Source organism: Bison bison, unplaced genomic scaffold (assembly GCF_000754665.1).
Source record: "Bison bison bison isolate TAMUID 2011002044 unplaced genomic scaffold, Bison_UMD1.0 scf7180017864302, whole genome shotgun sequence".
NCBI classification, from domain to species: Eukaryota; Metazoa; Chordata; class Mammalia; order Artiodactyla; family Bovidae; genus Bison; species Bison bison.
Window position 1 is genome coordinate 1,453,859 of NW_011494874.1, and position 19,709 is coordinate 1,473,567.

Sequence of the window (19,709 nt, forward strand, 5' to 3'; positions counted from 1 at the left end):
GTGGCTCCAAAATCACTGCAGATGGTGACTGCAGCCATGAAATTAAAAGACGCTTACTCCTTGGAAGGAAAGTTATGACCAACCTAGATAGCATATTGAAAAGCAGAGACATTACTTTGCCAACAAAGGTTCATCTAGTCAAGGCTATGGTTTTTCCTGTGGTCATGTACGGATGTGAGAGTTGGACTGTGAAGAAGGCTGAGCGCCGAAGAATTGATGCTTTTGAACTGTGATGTTGGAGAAGACTCTTGAGAGTCCCTTGGACTGCAAGGAGATCCGTTCTGAAGGAGATCAGCCCTGGGTGTTCATTGGAAGGATTGATGCTAAAGCTGAAACTCCAATAACTTTGGCCACCTCATGAGAAGAGTTGACTCATTGGAAAAGACTCTGATGCTGGGAAGGATTGGGGGCAGGAGGAGAAGGGGACGACAGAGGATGAGATGGCTGGATGGCAACACCAACTCAATGGATGTGAGTCTGAGTGAACTCTGGGAGTTGGTGATGGACAGGGAGGCCTGGAGTGCTGCGATTCTGGGGTCGCAAAGAGTTGGACACGACTGAGCGACTGAACTGAACTGAACTGAATGGAACAGATTATTATCTTAGTCTGTAAGGAAAAATATTTTTCAAACAGGAAAAAGATAGAAGAAAACAATCCTGAACAAACTACTGGTTTACACAGTGACAAAGCCCAGGAGAGTCGGAGGGAGCCTCTACTAGACGTCACAGGCTCAGTCTTGTCTGCCTTCCATTCTGATGCTCTAACAAACCAGCTACAACCAGGCAAATACACATACATACTTTTGTTCTACCCCCTCCCCAAATAGGTAAAGCAGCCAGCATTATGAAAGACACAAGGTTCTGTGCAGATGGGGGCGGAGGTAGAACCTCGCCCCGGAAGCGTCTGTCCCAGCCCACTGACAACGGCCTGATCACGGCTTGAAGGACTGAATGCATTTTCTTTTCACAGCCCAGGAGTAGCTTGTTCACCCAAAGATGTATGTAGCTCATTAAAAAATAATTTCTAAGAGAGAAACCAAATATTTCAAATTTATCCAACATATCCATGGGCCCATCTTCATTAGTTCAGTTGCTTTAAAGCAACACTAAGAAACAGGAACACATTTATTCTTATGAGAAATTTGTATGTTAATATTTCTTTAAAAAAAACTCAAAATTCAAGCTATTTGCATAACTTAACAAGAGTATGTTCATGTGTTACCACTGCAATTAATAAAAAACTAAAAACTGAACTGCATTTACACAATTTTTAGTTGATGTCAAATGAAGCAGTCCACGTCCCATGGAGAAAAGCCCTCAGCCCTCCAGGAAAGGCCCAGCGGCTGCGTGGGGTGGGGGGCCGGGCGCAGGGAGCCAGGAGGCAAACCTGAGGGCGAGACTGCCACCTGCTGGACGGCATCTTCGAACTTCTGCCAGCGCAGCCCAGCGCCCGGCAACGCGCTGCAGAACAGGCCGCCTTTGTAGTCCAGGCACCAGAGGTACTTCTCGGAGACCGCCAAGCTGAGGATGCCGTGGCCGGGCCCGGAGTAGCCCATCCAGCTTTCTGCAAACTGACAAGGACAGAGCCTGCTGAGTCGGCGACAGAAGACACAGCTGCATGTGCCCCACACGGCAATACGAAAAGTGCGCCAGCATTAAAGTCACGGAGCTGAAAGGGCTGTGTACGTGTGAGTGTGTGTGTGTCTGTGAAAGGCCCTCTGAGCAGCCATGCAGAGGCCGGCCCCACTGTCTCTGGACCAGCTCTCAGAAACACTGTGAGATGGGAGCTGCTGTCCCTGCAAGGACCCCACCACATCCCTGGATAAACACTTTTTCGTTGATACTGTAACCTCTTTCCTACCCCGGGGCTCACACTGTCATTCTACAGGCATGCTTCCCTTCCCGCTTGAGGGCAGACTGGCCTCTGTGCGTCTAATCATCACAGGAGAAACGGCACTGCCACCACCTTGTTTTCTCACGGGATGTTTTTGAGTTCTGTTCCAGTCACCAAACAGGCGGCCCACCCTGTGGTTGACGGACGCCTGGCCAGGACACTGCCTGACTGGAGTTTGGAGACTAAGGTTTAGCTGCGAGGAGTCTTTCAAAAACCAAAGCTAAATAAAGTGCGTACTTTAATTAAAAGTTTTCCAAAACTGCAAAAGAAACCCATGTATTTGCACAATCACCCATACAAGGACGTTCGTTCACTGCTTCACAGAGCATGATGCCCAATTCTTCTCAGCTGGCCCTGCTCCCCAGGACACGCCTTATCTACCCCCTCAAAACCCACCAAATGTGGCTTTCAGATGGCTGGGCTGGGTGAAGGCAGGCGAGGTCCTCACAGTGCTAGGGGCCCTCTCACCAAGGACTTTCTAAAACTCTGCCCAAGAAGCCCAATCACGCAGGCCAGAGCTGCCTGGCTAATGCTGGGGTGGGTGGGGGCCCTGTGGCCACCCCCTCTCCGCCCTATGCTCATCACCAGCGCCCAAGTCCTGCTCCACTAGGAGGATCTGCAGATTATCTGGCTCCTCCCTGACTTGGACTCTGGGACCCAGGACTGCCCGTCACAAGCACTGCAGTGTCCCAGTACCAGACGCAGACCTTGGCAGCCGAAGGCACTCAAGAAAGGGCGAATGCACAGAAAACTGCGGGAAAGGGCACGCTGTCTTAAAGCAAGTAAGTGCGAGGTTCTGCTCTCAAGGCAGGACAGACAGCACCAAAGTTTGAGAGAGGGGACCCTAGGGCCACCCTGGCCCCACTTGCTACTTGATCCTGTGAAGCCAACGAAGTGTCTGAGGCTCCACTTCCTCCAGTGAAATGGGAGCACCTAGAGCTTGTGGTTTTTGTTTCCAGAAAAGTAAACGAGTTGAATTTGTAAAGGGCTGAGTGTGGCACCTGACCCCTGTGGGTGCTGCCCCAATGCTGTGCCTTGGTGGGACAGAGGTTCCACAGGCATCTGGGGACGGCACACGTGGCTGTAGGTTCACCCACAGGCCACACCTCACAGCCACACAGCAAGAAGAGGTACAGTACACAGCTTTGAATCCAAATACATCTAATGATAATTACTTGCTGGATTTCCCTGTAAAGAATCCGCCTGCCAGTGCAGGAGACATGCTTTGATCCCTGATCCGGGGAAATCCCACGTGCCAAGGAACAACTAGGCCCATGTGGCACAGCTATTGAGCCTGAGCTCTAGAGCCCAGGGGCCCAAACTACGGAGCCTGCGCTCTAGAGCCCGGGGCGGGGGTGGGGGGGGGACCCAGACTACCGAGCCTGCGCTCTAGAGCTCGGGACCTAAATTGCTGCAGCTCTCATGCCTGGAGTCCAGGGTCATCGGTGCCCAGCTGCCTCAGGTTCCGAAGGGAGCAGCTCCCTTCTACACCCGTCACACCTTGGCACCGATGTTGAGTCAAACAGATGCACGTCTGAGGAGATGGGGGCAGGGAGTGCTGGCCTCCGGCCTGCTCCGCGCCTTCTCCTCCAGGAGGGGACGGGCCTCTGCCCACTGGGTTCCTGGAGTGGCCCCCAACCCAGCCACTCTCCAGGATGATGAACACTAGGTGCCCATGCTGGACTGGCCCTCCTGGGTCAGGATCAATGGTGAGAGGCCGCTCTTGCTGCTTACTGACTGGGAACGGCAGGTCAGCAGGAGCCCAGGCCATTTCAGACCCCTGTGCTGGAGTCCCCTCAAATCTGGGCCTCCAGCACTTGGCTCACAGGGTTGACAGTGGGAGTGTAACTTCTTCCCAGTGTCAGTTTGCCAGCGACTTCCCTAAAGGAAGGAGCCCTCGTACCTGATCGGCCTTGAGCAGCCCGGGGTCGTCCGTGCCCAGCTGCCTCAGGTCCTGCAGGGAGCGGCCCCCTCCCAGCTCCGTCACGCTCGTCTCCGAGGATGAAGAGGGCAGCCCGTGGCCGTAGATGTCCTCCTCATCGCTGGATGTCAGCACCTGGTCCCGTGGGGCTGCTCCTGGGAGCTGGTGGCCGAGGTCCGGGGAGGTAGTTGGCCTCCCCCCAGGTCACACTTGGAAGTGACGACCACCGTCTGGCCCGTGTCAGGGTCAGGAGCGGTGCGCTGGGGACTTGGGCTGAGGTTGTGGGGGGCTCCCATGTGCGTCAGGAAGCCCTGCTCTTCGGGGGGCTTCTCAGCTCTGCCTTCATCAGCCGTGGCCCCCGGAAGCCGTTGCTCTGCACTGGGGGCCCAGCTGAGGTGGGAAGGCTCCGGCGCCGAGTCCAGGAGGCAGGCTTCTGAGAAAGCACCCGGGGGGCCGTTAGGCTGCACGGCCCCGTCCCCCCGGGCCTCTGCTGTGCTGCCCGGCCCACTGTCCGCAGGCTGAGGCTCCTCCTCAAGCTCCACGATGTCCTCAGTGTCCTCCGCAAACTCCGTCGGGTGCCAGGAGGAACTCCCCGCCCCACAGGGCGGCTCGGTCCCACCCTCGCCGTCGCCCAGGGGGCTTTCAGTTCTCCCCTCAGCTCCTCCGTTCAGCAGGTCAGGGGCGGGCAGGGGGACCTCCAGGACACTGAATGCCTCAGGGTCGCTATACTCCAGCAGCACACCACTGGCCTCCCTGCTGAGACTGCTCTCCTGGTCAGGAGACCCTGTACTGGTCCGGTCCACGATGCTGCCCAAGCTGGAGGCTGCAGACGGCAGGTCCGTGCTCACGGACTGGGGGCTGTCCCCAGGACACTCACGGCCGGGGGTCGGCTCAAGGGGGCTGGGGCCCGTGGCGCTGCTCCCACCTTCGACTTGAAACAAGAACGGTTAGGGTTAGGCAGGATGCCACACAAGTGGCAAGACGCAAGCTAAAAAACAAAAACTTGGCTTAAGGAAAAAGGCGTCTTAAATGAAGGAGCTGTAATTGGTGAAGAATAAATCCCTCAAGTACAAAGTATCCCGATGTGGGGGTGTTTTAAATGAATGCAAATACTGTACACATGATGGGCTCTGAGGCTTCCTTCAATAAATGTTAACTAAGCAAAAACAAAGGAACAAATGGATCACAGAACAATTTTTTGAACTTATTAAAATATTAAAGCATCTGATAACATTTTCCTTCAATATTGTAGCGATCTTTAGTAGAGAGGCTCAATAAGCATCAAGGAGTAAGTAATAAGTTAAAAAAATTCCATGTTAAATCCTGTATCTGAGACTTCCCTGGTGGTAGGTTAAGAATCCACCTACCAAAGCAGGGGATGTGGGTTTGATCCCTGGTCCGGGAAGATCCCACATGCCGCCGGGCACCTAAGCAGAGCAACAATGACTGAAGGCCGAGCTCCGGAGCCTGTAAGCCGCGACGAGGAGCCTCTGCAAGGAGGCTAGACTGGTGACAACCCCTAGTCCCTGCCGCCAGAAAGCCTGGGCGCGGCTCCAGAGACCCAGTGCAGTCAAAAGGAAGCGATTTTAAAATCTCATATCTGGGGACTTCCCTGGCAATTTAGTCGTTAGGACTCTGCAAGCTCACTGCCAAGGACATGGGTTCATACCTTGGTTGGGGAACTAAGATCTCACAAGCCCTACAGCATGGCCAAAAAAAAAAAAAAAATCCCATATCTGATGACATACCCAACGCTAGACATAAAATGATGCATCTGAAGATTCCCACAGCTTTCCTTCTGAGCTCATAGACTCTCTGGTCCAGCAGATGATATACATGAATAAACCAAATTTTTAATTTAAGCATTAAAAGTATAACACTTTGTGTTAAATACTGGATAAAGCTTTCACAGTGAAACTCCTCCGAGGAGGACAGACACTGCTGCCTGTGCTCTCGGCGAGCAGCCCCCGACCCCAGGCTGGTGAGAGGCCCCACGTGGCGGGAGGGGGCCCCAGGCGCTCTCCCGCGGATGGTACCTGTCTTCTTCGTCCTCTTCTTCTTTTTCACTCTGAGAGGCTTCACCACTAGTTCCTGGTCGAAGTCCTCCGAGCTGATCACGCTGAATCTCTTCGAGGTGAGCGGGCCGCCCCTGCCCAGCTCAGGGGCTGCCTGCAGCCCAGAGCCACTGTCCGTGGAGTTGAGCGAGCTGCTCCTGCTCCTGGGCTCGCTGGCCACGGAGCTGGCCACCGAAGAGCCCCGGAGCCTCGTCTCGGAAGGCGTGGCCGCTGGCGGCTTCTCCGCACGCGGCCCGTGGACTTGCTCTGCGCACGCCGATGTCTCCAGGCCGTCCCGCACTGGTAAAGAGGCTGGTTTTACTGTGGTTATCGGGGGGAAAGATGATGTGCTCTTATTATTAAAGGTAAAACACGTGTCCCAGGTGACAGACTTCAGTGTTCGAAAGTCTTACACATCGATCCCACAGGCTGGCTCAGAGCATCAGACGGAGATTACTCAGGCGGGTGCTGAGCTCCCCTTCCTATTCACTCAACCCCCAACCCTCCAGACCCACAGAAACGATTCCAGCAAATGTGAGACCCTGACTGAAAATAGGTGATCTTCAAGAAAAGTATCATAAACTGTTTCTTAAGAATCAAAGGAAACTCCCTCTGAATAACTCATTTAGATAAAGCTACAATCACTTAATGGGTAAATAAAAGTGGTAAGTTTTCTACATTATAAACTTTAATTACATACGTTTTATAACAAAGTTTTGTAATAAATACATTTTATAACAAATACAAACCTACTGACGCTAGTCCTTCAGGCCTGCTTGAAATTCGTATAATGTTCCTGTCTCCCTTTAAGAAAAATATTTCATTTTCTGTGCAGGAAACAGACACGATATCCCCTGATCCTTCCAAACCAGCAATTGTGGCCTGTCCAGAAAAAGAAAATCACAAAACCAGGCAATGATAATAGCTCAATCTGTACAAACACATTGGAATCCAAAGAAGTCAAATAGCTGCTGTTTGCTGTCATGACTTTCTGAAACTTGGGAGTAATTCAACCCAAAGTGAGGTAATACCTGACTGATGGTGACTGAGTACCCGTCAGTACCTTTCTGGGACCAAGCCTGCAGTCTCTCCCCGCCCCCGGCCGCTCTCTCCACTGGCCCTGGTTGTGCTCCCACGCCCACCCTGCTGCAGGCGCATCCACTGGCCAGTCCGGACCCTGGCCCTGACCCCGTGATGCCATGCCCTCCACTCGGATTCTCTCCCTGGCCCTAGGTCACTGGGAGTTTCAACTAGATTCAGATGCCACCTCCTCGGGAAGAGTCCCTGACAAGCGGGCCCTCCTCAGCGATGCCCAGACTCTCAGAGCTCACAGCCCTTTACACTAACCCCCGCCCAGCCCATCTCTCCTGGGCTGGACGTGTGCTGGCAGGTCTAGAGCCCCCACCATGCGGATTCCCGCAGGAGAGCTCAGGCGGGCACTGAGAGTTGCGGTTGTGAATGAACGAGGAGGGAGACAGGACTCCTCCAACGCATCTGAAAGCCGTCAGCACCCAAAACACAGGACAACCCTGAGCCCTCGCTGACTAAAAAACATTCTTGCTTCTCAGTCAACAGCAAATAAGAGACTAGCTCAACGCAAAGGAGAAAATGGGTCTAAGTCCTTTGTTAATTCTTAAATAATCCTGACAGCAGTCTGAAAACTTCTGATTGTGCTGCCACGTTCAGACTGTCTGTCCATGCCCCGCCTCTCTGGCTCCACTTCCCCACCTACAAAATGAAGTTAATTACACCTACTGGAGAAAGCTTGGGGTGAGTGTTCAGAAGAGAGGAATTGATGTATCATTATAGCATACCTTGACCCCACCAACTAGTAAGTGCACATTAAGTTCAAAGAGTACCCAAAGAAAAAAGAAAAGCGGTGTTCTCTAGACCTGGGGAAGAACACAAAAATGTCTTTCAAACGTTCCTTAAGAAGAGAAACTCAGGGCTAAAGGCACCTTGGTGATTCCCTAGGCCAACTCACCCGTCCCTGCCCCCTGTTGCAACAAAGACTTAGTGCAACTAAAAATAAATAAAACTTTTAAACAAAGAATATACTAAAACTGAACAGTTAAAAAAAAAAATCCTAAAGCAATCTCTATTGGCAATAATCTCATCACCCTACTTTAAACAGAAATTGTTTCCAACCATGATTTAATAATGCTGGAAAGGTGTCCAAATACATCATCAAGTAAACTGGGGGAAAAATGGCACGAAGTAGCTCCACTCGGGAGGAGAAATAAGGGTAAAAGAAGAGGGTAGAAAGAAAGCTAGAGAAAGGCCCCCTGCCTCGCTCAGCCTCACCCTGGGGAAACCCTGGGGAGTGGGTCCCTGTTTCACTCTTTCTGTTAATGTTTGAGTTTTGATCTGATTTCATTACGCTCACGGTAATTTGGTAGCCATAAAACACATGATTCAAAGAAACGATAGAGAACATTTACTTTTCTGCTTAAATAAAACACACACACACTTTCTTAGTAGGGAATAGGACTACGAATATTTAAAGCAAATATTTTTTCAAATCTACACCTGGTTTCCATGACCAGCTCAATGGAAAAGGCGATGCACAGGACCCAGGCTATTCCACCCTGAGAGGAAGCAGGAGGCCTGTGCACACCCTCCTGCCTCTAGAAGAAGGTGCGGTGCCATCCCTTTGCTCACCTGGTTGACGGTATCCAGGAGATAAATACTATATTCATTCCAACTCAACACCCAGCCTTCTTGGAAGAAGCACGACACGAGCCCCAGGTGCTTCTCAGGTGAGCTGCACCCTCCCCGCTCGGCGGAGTCCAGGCGTGGGTAAAGCTCGAAAGGCTTGACTCCTCCGGCGAAGACGTCTTTTAAGATAAACGTGGCCTGGACAGTCCCGTGGATGTCGGCCTTCCACAGCCGGAGCCCAGGCCGGGACGCGTACAAGGTTAGATCGCTTTGCTTACAGAGTCCTGGTATAAAGCAGGCACCAAACTTCCCAGTGCTGAGATGACAAGGGAAAAGGGAGGGAAGAAAGAAAGCGACACGGGCTGAGTCAAAGTGCTAGCTGTCAACCCCTCATTTTAAGTCGAACAAGAATTTCTGGACTAAGCCAGAACAAGACTGATTCTTTTTCAAACCCTTTTCTACAGTGTGGGTTTTGGTGACGTGACCCGCTGGTCTACCCCAAGCCCACAGAGGACACGGCCTCTGCCTGCACCCCCTACAGCAGCCTCACAAGTGTGCACCCCACGGAGCACGCATCCCAGTTACACACACCGTGCCAGTGCAGTCTCACCACAGCCCCATGAGGCCGGAGTCAGGACTCCTGTCCTAGAGAAGAGCACGCAGCGGCAGGAGGAGAGACGCCCAGGGCCGAGCAGCCCCGCTGCTCTCAAAGTCTGCTCCTTCTGACGCCTGCTGCTGGGTTCGCCCAGCACCCCAGGGAACTAGCTTCAGGCCCAGAACTGGGGCAGCCCTTTCAGAACTTCTCTTAAAACCACAATCTCCATTCTGATCCTCAGGCAAGGTGGGATTTTTTGTTTTCCTATGTTTAGTACCATGAAATAGCTAAAACATACAAATAACAAAATGTACACCCAAGAACCTGTCCCTCAACTTTGGAAATAAAGCCAATAGCCGCATCGTTGATGTTCTCCTGCTCCAAAGGTCCCTGCCCCTCTGGGCTCCAGGTGTGAGTCCTACACTGAATTCTGTGTTCATTACTCCGTTGCTTCTATCAACACTTTAACCACATACCTTTGTACTCCTAAATGCTACGTAATTTGGTACAGACATACTTTTGTCTGTAATTTGTGCTACAAAGTATGATGCTATTTGTAGTCCTTTGCAACTTGCTTTTAATCTAATAATTCTGAGATTTATCCTTGTTGAAAAAAGCACGGGGCTCATTCATTTTCACTGCTATACGGGACTCCATGATTTATTCACCCTCAGGTTGATGAGTATTTGAATTATTCCCACTTTTTCATTTTGAATTGTGCTCACCATGAGCATGTCTACACATAACCTCCTGGTACACAGGTCTGAGAGTTTGTCACGGACATTTCAGAGTGGACTCTGGACTGTCACGTGACTGCCGTGTTGCTGATTAAGAGCAGATTCAGGTCAGAGAGACAATTTCAAACTTTTCCCGGTGTGTTTACACCAACCTGGGAGTTCCCACCGCTCCACATCTCTGCCGAACCCCCGTGTCTCCCAGGGTTCAAACAGTAAGAGTTCAATTTAATCCTAAACCCTCCGATTCTCTGTCAGAGTACTTCCCTGATTCTGAACAGCAGAAGGAATTGTGGCTTGTTTTTTAATACTTATTTGGCCGCACCAGGCTTTAGTTGCAGCATCGGGATCTCTGATCTTCATTCAAACTCTCAGCTGTGTCACTCGGGATCTAGTTCCCTGACCAAGGGCTGAACCCAGGCCCTCTTCGTTGGGAGTGCAGAGTCTCAGCCACGGGGCCGCAGGGCAGTCCCACAGCCCTGCCACTCACTCCATGCTGTGGACTTCAGCTCCCTCATCTGTAAACCAGGGGTAACAACTCCCACCTCAAAGGCTGAATGACAATCCATGAAGATGACAAGCAACGCCGGTGACACTGAAGGCCCCAGATGCTCCGCTGCCTCTGCCATCGCACTCCTGTGGGTGCCGGGCCCCGCCTCACCCTAGCCCTGCACAGCAGCACTGACTCCCAGGGGGCGTGCCAGTGCCCACCCCACGCAGATGAACTCAGCTGGGTGCTTCTCTGCGGTTCAGCATCTCACTGCATCCCTCTGGACAGGGTCCATGGAGGACACAATATCAATTCAACTTTGAAGTTAAGATCGTCAGACCAACCCGACACCGTGGGTCACTCCTGGACAACTCCACGGTCAGCACCGTGGTGATTACTGCCTCTGGTGACTTGTTCTGGCAAGGTTCTCAATAGAGACGCCCACAAGAGTTCCAACAGGACAGCCCATAACCTCTTCCTCCTGCCTTTCCTATTTCTATTTCTATTTGGTGATCCAACTTCCAAATCGAAGTATTTTCCTTCTACTAACAAGTCCTCTTAAAAATCTGTCACTTCAGGTGGGGTGACTAAAGCCTTCATTTTAATCAACATTTAGTGAGCTCCCACAGCACGTGAGAAGCTGTGGTGCAGGCAACAGGAAGGATGCAGGAGGACGGTCTCGGCCCTGGCATGTGACACACTGCAGTGGACATGTGTCAGAGACGCGCCGCCTCCGCAGCTCCAAGAGCTGCTCGAGGCCTCTAGACAAAGGGGACACGCTGTGCCTGGGCCGTGGAAGGCGAGACCTTGGACACTGAGCAGACCATGACCCTCTGGGGAAGGACAAGCTGAGCAGGGAAGGCGGGGCCCTGCTCTAAGGAGCCGCTGAACCGTGTTGGCAGCAGGCTGGGAGAAGGCGGCCGAGCCAGGGGTAACTGGCTACATACCGCCCAGGGCAAATGGCCCTCCACCCCAACTCGGCTGCCACCCACACGCAGGGTGACTCCCTAGTGCTGGCTGAAGTCATTCTGAATCAGACACAAAAACTCTAACTTTTAAGGTCAAAGCTCTGCAGGATTCTAAAATCACAAATCAACCGAGTTTCTCTACTTTGGTGGGTCTGTTTTCTAGAAATACCAACCATGACTTTAAAAAATGTCATTTCCTTTATGAGACACACCAATGTTGAGAGAAGTATTTCTAGTTATCAAATTCTACCATCAATCAAATTTTCTAATTTATGTACAATAATACTGAGCAAGACAGAGAGCCGGAAACGAGACGACAAGCCACAGCCTGGACGGCAGGCTCAACAGCCGGACACCCAAAGGCACCACAGGGCACGATAGTGATGCTGCCCCAGAGCCCACGTGGCTGGGCGGGGGCCCAGGCTCCACACTCACCCCAGGGCCGCGGGTGCTGCTGACCCGGGAGGCCTACCACCGGACACGGAGGAGAAGCAGACGGCTGGGCGCTGCGATCGCCTGGGAGACACACACGCACTGTTCTGTTCAATCTGAGGGGGTTCACAGGCTGGATCACCCACCACTCCCTGCAGCTCTCCCCAGGCCCAGCTGCCCCGCTAACAGGACAGCCTCCGCCCCCCTCGGGCCAAGCTGGCTCCACTGCGGCCCTCCCGGGCTCAGGGCTGTGACCTGCACCACCACCTGGTCACCCTGCGTTCAGGCCCACATGCCCAGATACCCCAACACCCACACCCTCAGACACCCAGACACCCAGGGACCCAGACACCCATATCCCCAGACACCCAGACCCAGACACCCAGATATCCACACAGCCAGATACCCACACACCCACACCCCCAGACACCTATACCCCCCATCCCCCCAGACATCCAGGGACCCAGACACCCAGGGACCCAGACACCCACATCCCCAGACACCCAGACACCCACACACCCAGACCCAGACACCCAGACACCCACACTACCAGACACGCACACACCCACACCCCCAGGGACCCAGACATCCACAACCCCACACCCCCAGACACCCAGGCAACCACATGACACCTACCACACCCACACCCCGACACCCACCATATCCCGACACCCACACCCCCAGACACCCAGGGACCCAGACACCCAGGGATCCAGACACCCACACCCCCAGACCCCCACATCCACATTCCGACCCCCACACCCCCACACCCACACCTAGCGTGCAGCCCACCCTTCCTCCCTCAGCTCCCCCAACCCCGCGGCCTGCGCCCTACAGGTGTTTTTTTTGTCCAAGCCACACGGCATGTGGAATCTTAGTTCTTTGTCCAGGGATTGAACCCATACCCCTTGCAGTGGAAGAGCGGAGTCCTAAGCACTAGACCCCAGGGAAGTCCCCACAAGGGAGGTGGGCCTGGCCACCACACTGCCAGAATCAGAGGCCCAGCTGGGCGCATGGCTCGGGGCCACTCAGCGGCTGCAACACGGCTCTTTCTGACAGGTAGAGACAGGGTGTGCTGGCACACAAGACCTCCCTTTGCCAGTGACACTCACTCATCAGAGAGCTCCTAGGTCCCAGAGCTTTAAACGCTGTCCAGACACCCTCGAGGGCACCGCTGCAGCCACCCACAGCCCTGAGCCCACGTCGCCCCCACCCGCCACCCCAGCCTGGCCCCAGAGGAAGACCGCACCCTGCCCGCAGCGACACTCTACCCACTGCCCGGACCACCGCCTCTGACAGCTCTCCTCCTCCCACACCCCAGAGCCAGCCAACCCATCGGCTCTGCCCTCAAAGCATCCCTGCCACCCCACCCTGGTGTGAGCCCGACTCTCACCTCAGTCACCCGGGACCCTGGTGGCCTCCGTGGTGGCCGCCCTCGCCCCCTCCACAGGGCAGCCAGAGTCAATGCCACTCGTGACTCTCAAGCGCTGGAGTAACACAGCGCCGAGTGGGGCCGTGAAGCCTACAGGATGGGCTCCCAGCCCCTCCTCTGAGCCCCAACACCTGGCCTGTGCTTCTCTGAGGGGTCCTCACGGCTCCCCCCGCCCTCTCCCAGGAATCGGCTCAGACCCCACTGCACAGGAGGGTGGGGACACGTCTGCCTAGCCAAAACACACCAGACAGACATCCTCACAGCTCCACCCATTTATTACTACAGCTGCACATTCTAGAACACGCTTATTTAACGTCGGTCTCCCCCACAGGAACGTGAGCTCCTGAAGACCAGCGCTTGTTCCCCTTGCTCACAGCAGTCTTCCCCAGATTGTAAAGGGCACTGGGCACAGAGCAGACACCCAGGAAGGACCCTCCAGGGTTGAATGGGAAACACGCTCCCAAGATGGCCTCACCCAGGCCAGGGGGCTCAGTGTCACCTGCATCTGACCACCTCATCTTCATTTCTGGCCCAGCCCCCTCTCCTGAGCTGCCGACCTGAACACGTTACTCCCGACGGGGATTCCGGCTTAGTCACCTAACAGGCATCTCAAACACAACACGCCGGAGAGAGAATCCAGACATCCAGACCTTAACCCAGGGCTTCCTGTCTGAGTTAAAGGGCTTCTCTCTCCATCTGGTTGCTTTAGCCAAGGGCACAGAAATCCTTCCTTACTCTGTTCTCCCCTCGCCCCCTGTATCGAATTCATCCCCAAATCATCCTTCCCCCCCGCCCTACCCCTCTTCATGCCGGGGGCCCAGGTGGATTTCACGCCGCCCCCAGGACTCCTGCAGCTGCCTCCTTGCTGTGCAGAACCAGGCGTGCTCAGGCCGCCCTCCTCCTGCCTAAAGCCCCCACTGGCTTCCCGTATGGCCTGGAATAACTCAGGGCAAGGACTGGCTCGAGTCTTCCTTTCCAGCACCCGCCCACCCTCCACAGCTGCCCCAGTCCCCCTCTGGCTCCTTGAACATTCCAGGCCCGGGCCCAACGCAGGGCCTCGGCAGCTCCTGAGACCGGAAGGCTCTTCACACACTGGAGGGTTCAGCCCAGGATCTCTTCCCCAGAGGCCTCTGCTGACCGACTGCCTCTACCCGACCCTTCACCCAGATGCTGCCTCAGAGCACTGTCCACGCCGAGACCGGCATCTCCGAGGGCAGAGCCTGGCTCCCCGCTGAGCCCCGGGTGCTGGCCGGTGGGATGCCTGGTGACCGGAGCTGCAGCTCTGGGAGGCAGTTGTCACTGGGGTCCTTTTCTAACCACGATCTAACAAAGCACACGACAAGAGACAAGCTGTCAGGACACAGGTTGGAAGTGTTTCTGTTCACTCTGTTGTGCCCTACTTCTCTAACACAGCTCCCTAACATAAAGGGGACTCAGCTGTTTCGGCACCCTGAGATGGTGCCTGGCAAGTGTGCGCAAAGACCCGGCCACAGAGACCCACCAGGAGAGGGTCAGAAGAGGTGCTAAGGCTTCATGCTGGAGGTGAGAAGGCCAGGTGTGAAGGCAAAGACTGCTGGGTACCGATTCACGTGGAGGTATTTGGTTTTTAAGTCTCTCTCTCTGCATGCCACCTTCCTTCCAAAAAGACACAACACAGAGAGACACCGATAGACAAGCCAGGATGAGACGTGAGGGGGAGAGCGGAGGGCTTCTTGGCTGTCTGCTCCCCACCCTCCACTCCACCCCCTCCCATCTCCCGTGACCCCTGCCATCCCCCCACCCCCGGCCTCTGCAGACAGCGCTGCCCCTTCCCCTGGCACTCCTCCAACTCCAGCAGAGGGAGAGTCTGGCCAAGTCTGCAGGACCACCAAGCCCAAGCAGCGGGTCCTGCTGGGCTTCCCAGGAGCCAAAAGGGAGATGATTGTTATAAGAAGACCAACTGTCGATGGAATTAAGGGGGTGTTCAACATGGAAAGGCGAAGCTGAGGGGAGATGTGACTGTGTGAACAGCCATGGGCTGTTCTGCCAACAGAGAAAGGAATAAACTTGCACTGTGTTCCTGCAAAGCCTGGACACAGCATAACGGACGCTGAGAGGACCAGAGGCTGGCACCGCCAGCCCCACGCTCGTTCACCCCCGGGCTTCTTGGCTGTCTGCTCCCCACCCTCCACTCCACCCCCTCCCAGCTCCCTGTGACCCCGGCCGTCCCCCCACCCCCGGCCTCTGCAGACAGCGCTGCCCCTTCCCCTGGCACTCCTCCAACTCCAGCCACCGGGGATGCGGCTGGACCAACCCTGCTTGCAGCTGTTCTTCCACCAGGAGCAGGTCATAGAAGGGGTCGTCTCTCAGCCAGGAGCTCTGACCCCGTCCAGGCCGGCCCCGCTTCTTCAGGACAGCCCACCCCGGGCCACAGCCCACGTCCTGCCGCACCCCTCACTAGGCTCCACAGCGGGAGACACAGCCAGTAGCGCTGCGGCCACCTGCGTCCACAGTGGTGTGGCTCACGGAGGGGGTGAGGCGGAACGCCCACCCGACCCTGACCTCTGAGCCAAGCTGTGCAGGAGGCGGTCTGCGAGGAGCAAACGCTGGCAGGAGATGCGGCGGGGGGCTGGGGACCCACGTGGAGCCCTGTCCCTTGCGCTGTGACCCCAGTGCAGCTCACCTTTTCCTCGGCTGTGTCCCGACCTGCTGGACAGAGCGCTCCTCGGTGTAGAACAGCAGGCTCCGCTGCAGCGTGGAGACCAGCAGCACCTTCTGGCTGTAGTCCAGCTGCACGATGGAGGCCGGCTCCTCCAGCACCAGGTGCGACTGGCAGATGCCCTGCGGAGAGAGGCGCGTGAGGCCCACAGGGCCAGCTCCAGGGCCCCCAGCTCCCGGCACTGGCCCGCGGCCCTCCTGTGTCTGCATTCCTGCCAACGTCTACCTTAAATGAAGGCTCTCATCCTCACCGGGTTCAGTGCCAACCCACCGCGATGATACTACCCGGAGAAGCCCTCACTGGTGAGAAAACTGTCAGGGTTACCATCTAGGTCAGGCCACAGCAAGGTTGCCAAGAAACGCTTAAAACTTCTGTATGATTTTTAAAAATGCTTTCAGTACATGTGTGACTCTGTACCTCCCTGTTCACTGAACCCAGGGTAGGCGAGGTACGAGCAGGGAAGCCGAAGATGTGAGGAGCCACAGGAACCATGACATCCGTCATTCACAGCAGCAAGGCAGACACACTTCCCCCTCTACCGGCTGACGCAACGGCAACAACTACGATGCAACTCAACACGCCTCGACTCGCCGCTCCTTTGAGTTTCTCAGATGGCGCTTATATAGGTCACTGGGTGCGCACAGTGCTACAAACCACCTCGGCTGTCACAAAACCATGAATTTACAACTCGTGGGGTGAGAGCGAGAGGCCATGGCCACCGCCATCCTGGCTAATTTGCTCTTTCCCTGCAACATGGTGCAAAGAAGGAAGAATCCATAAAGATCTAAGCAGAAATATGCAGCACCATGTATATTATTTATTCCAACAGAACACAATGGGACTTTCTAAAAAACTATTGTGACAACTATCAAGTTCACACCACAACCTCCTCCACAAAGGGTTCAAAGTAATTCTGGGGACATTATATCCTGGCCTACTGAAAGGGTCAGAAGAGACAGGTTAGAAAGAAATGAAAATGTTACTAAGTATGTTAAAGAGCCAAGTAAAGCTTTGCGAGGCACTTCATCGCTGACACAAATGATGTGTCTTTGGGTCAAGTATCCACTCCTGTAAGCCACTCTTTTCCTACAGCCTGTTTCTTTAACTGCGTAAGAAATACTGATGCAACGTCGTAGACCTTTGTGGGGAAAAAGGGAGTAGCCATCAGATTTGCTGGTAAGATTTACATACAGTAAAAGTCACCCTTTTTAGATACATGATTCTATGAATTTCGACAAATGCATACCGGTGTGTAACCACCAGCATGACTGAGACGGGGGAACTCCTATTACCTCCACTATCATGGACATGAGGCCAGAGTTCCGTCCCACCTTTACTTACACAAACTGCAGTTTTTCAACTTTTGACTTAGCTCATAATGGAATCAAATTCATTGCATTGTACTGTGCAAAGGGCCTCCCTTGTGGCTCAGCTGGTAAAGAATCCACCTGCAATTCAGGAGACCTGGGTTCGCTCCCTGGGTTGGGAAGATCCCCTAGAGAAGGGAAAGGCTACCCACTCCAGTATTCTGGCCTGGAGAACTCCATGGACTGTACAGTCCACGAGGTCACAAAGAGTCAGACAGGACTGAGCGAGTTTCACTGTGCAAAACCATACATCTTTTCTGCAAATCTCATGAAACACCTGTGTCTTTAAAAACGGATCAGAACCTCAATAAAGCTGGGAAAAAGTGTGGGGAAATTAACAAGATGGCACCGGTCAGGCTCTCCCGTTCCACGTTCTGTAAACAGTGGCTGTGCAGCTGTGTAGCAGCCGAGACGGCTTAAGGCACTGTGCGTGTGCGTCACAAGGCGCTCGCCTGGCCACAGGCTACTTTTGCTCTGGTTGAGCATAAACAAGCTTCGCCTGGAAAAGCCCTGAAGGATTGTGTGCGGTTATGTCTGCTGTGCCAGCTAGGAGAGAATAAACGTGTCTGCAGTTCCTACGGCTCCTCACATTTTCTTCCAGCCTCTTAGCCCGCACCTTGCCTACCGTGGGTTCAGGGAACAGTGCTCACAGTGAGACACAGCGAGACAATGGGTGCTGTGAGCAGGGTCAGCAGCACACAAGGAGAGTGCTCTCTGCGCGACTTTTCCCTCCGTTTCCTGATGTGCATGAGCAACGCTCCCATGGTGCAACCCACGCTGTGGGAGTGACAGCAGGAAGCTGCACACACGGGATCCCTGAAAACCTTAACAGCAGGTTTTCCTGGAGAGCAGTTCTCAAAGTGTGGCCCACAGTCCCTGAGGGTCCCCTAGGACTTCTTGAGGTCAAAGTCATTTTCATTATGAGGTTTCGCCTGCCTTCTTCATGGAGCAGTGGTTCATACTGCTAGTGGGTAGAGCTCCTGAAAGATCGGGGTTGGAGGGACCCCAAGGCGAGAAGGGCACCAAACTCCAGGAGCTGTTATGGTGCCCCCGGCCACTGGACATGTGCAGCAAAAACGTAAATTTCCCTTCAGAAGGTCTTTGATGCAGGAAAATAACAATCCCAACAACTCTTGACCTTGGAGACACCAGTTTTTTTATTCTGTGATGACACTGGGCCTGCACACAGCTCTCCGGCTGAGGCTGAAGTCCTGTGGTTCTTTTGAGGAGGAGCACTTGGACGACTGTATGAGCTGGGAGCTGAACTTTTTTCCCCACAAAATACATTTTTACTTGAAATACTAGAATTATTCAAACTTGGGTCTTTGGCAGGCATTTTCTCAGAAGGAATAAAGCATATCTGTCACTTCAAGGAAAATAAGTGAGGGTATCTGTTGCTGATAGTAAGACTTGATCTTCACAAATGAAGATCAGAATCTGAAAACCTGTATCCACTCTTGTGAACCTGACATTCCCAACAGCTCAAGACCTTTCTCATCAGAATGATGGAGATGTTAACAAAGGTGCTGTTTTTGCTTTCAGTTCAGTTCAGTCGCTCAGTCGTATCCAACTCTTTGTGACCCCATGAACCGCAGCACGCCAGGCCTCCCTGTCCATCACCAACTCCTGGAGTCCACCCAAACCCATGTCCATTGAGTTGGTGATGCCATCCAACCACCTCATCCTCTGTCATCCCCTTCTCCTCCTGCCCTCAATCTTTCCCAGGATCAGGGTCTTTTCACATGAGTCAGCTCTTCGCATGAGGTGGCCAAAGTATTGGAGTTTCAGCTTCAACATCAATCCTTCCAATGAACACCCAGGACTGATCTCCTTTAGGATGGACTGGTTGGATCTCCTTGCAATCCAAGGGACTCTCAAGAGTCTTCTCCAACACCACAGTTCAAAAGCATCAATTCTTTGGCACTCAGCTTTCTTTATAGTCCAACTTTCACATCCATACATGACCGCTGGAAAAACCATAGCCTTGACTAGATGGACCTTTGTTGACAAAGTAATGTGTCTGCTTCTTAATATGCTGTCTAGGTTGGTCATAACTTTCCTTCCAAGGAGTAAGCGTCTTAATTTCATGGCTGCAATCACCATCTGCAGTGATTTTGGAGTTTTTGCTTTATATTATAAAATTAAATGTATCAACATTTGGAAGATCTGCATCAACATTTGGAAGATCTGCATCACTCTGTCGGAGAAGGCAATGGCACCCCACTCCAGTACTCTTGCTTGGAAAATCCCATGGGCGGAGGAGCCTGGTAGGCTGCAGTCCATGGGGTTGCGAAGAGTCAGACATGACTGAGCGACTTCACTTTCACTTTTCACTTTCATGCATTGGAGAAGGAAATGGCAACCCACTCCAGTGTTCTTACCTGGAGAATCCCAGGGAGGGGGAGCCTGCTGGGCTGCCGTCTGTGGGGTCGCACAGAGTCGGACACAACTGAAGCGACTTAGCAG

General features: G+C 53.6%; 1 protein-coding gene across 1 annotated transcript in view; it reads right to left on the minus strand.

Moving 5' to 3' along the window:
• Positions 1-19,709, minus strand: part of TECPR2 (tectonin beta-propeller repeat containing 2) — a 75,837-nt gene that overhangs the window by 19,215 nt on the left and 36,913 nt on the right. Inside the window, 7 exon segments of the mRNA XM_010851330.1 lie at positions 1,388-1,571; positions 3,798-3,964; positions 3,967-4,746; positions 5,852-6,169; positions 6,619-6,751; positions 8,531-8,843; positions 15,841-15,998. Coding sequence (XP_010849632.1) covers positions 1,388-1,571; positions 3,798-3,964; positions 3,967-4,746; positions 5,852-6,169; positions 6,619-6,751; positions 8,531-8,843; positions 15,841-15,998 — 2,053 coding nt within the window.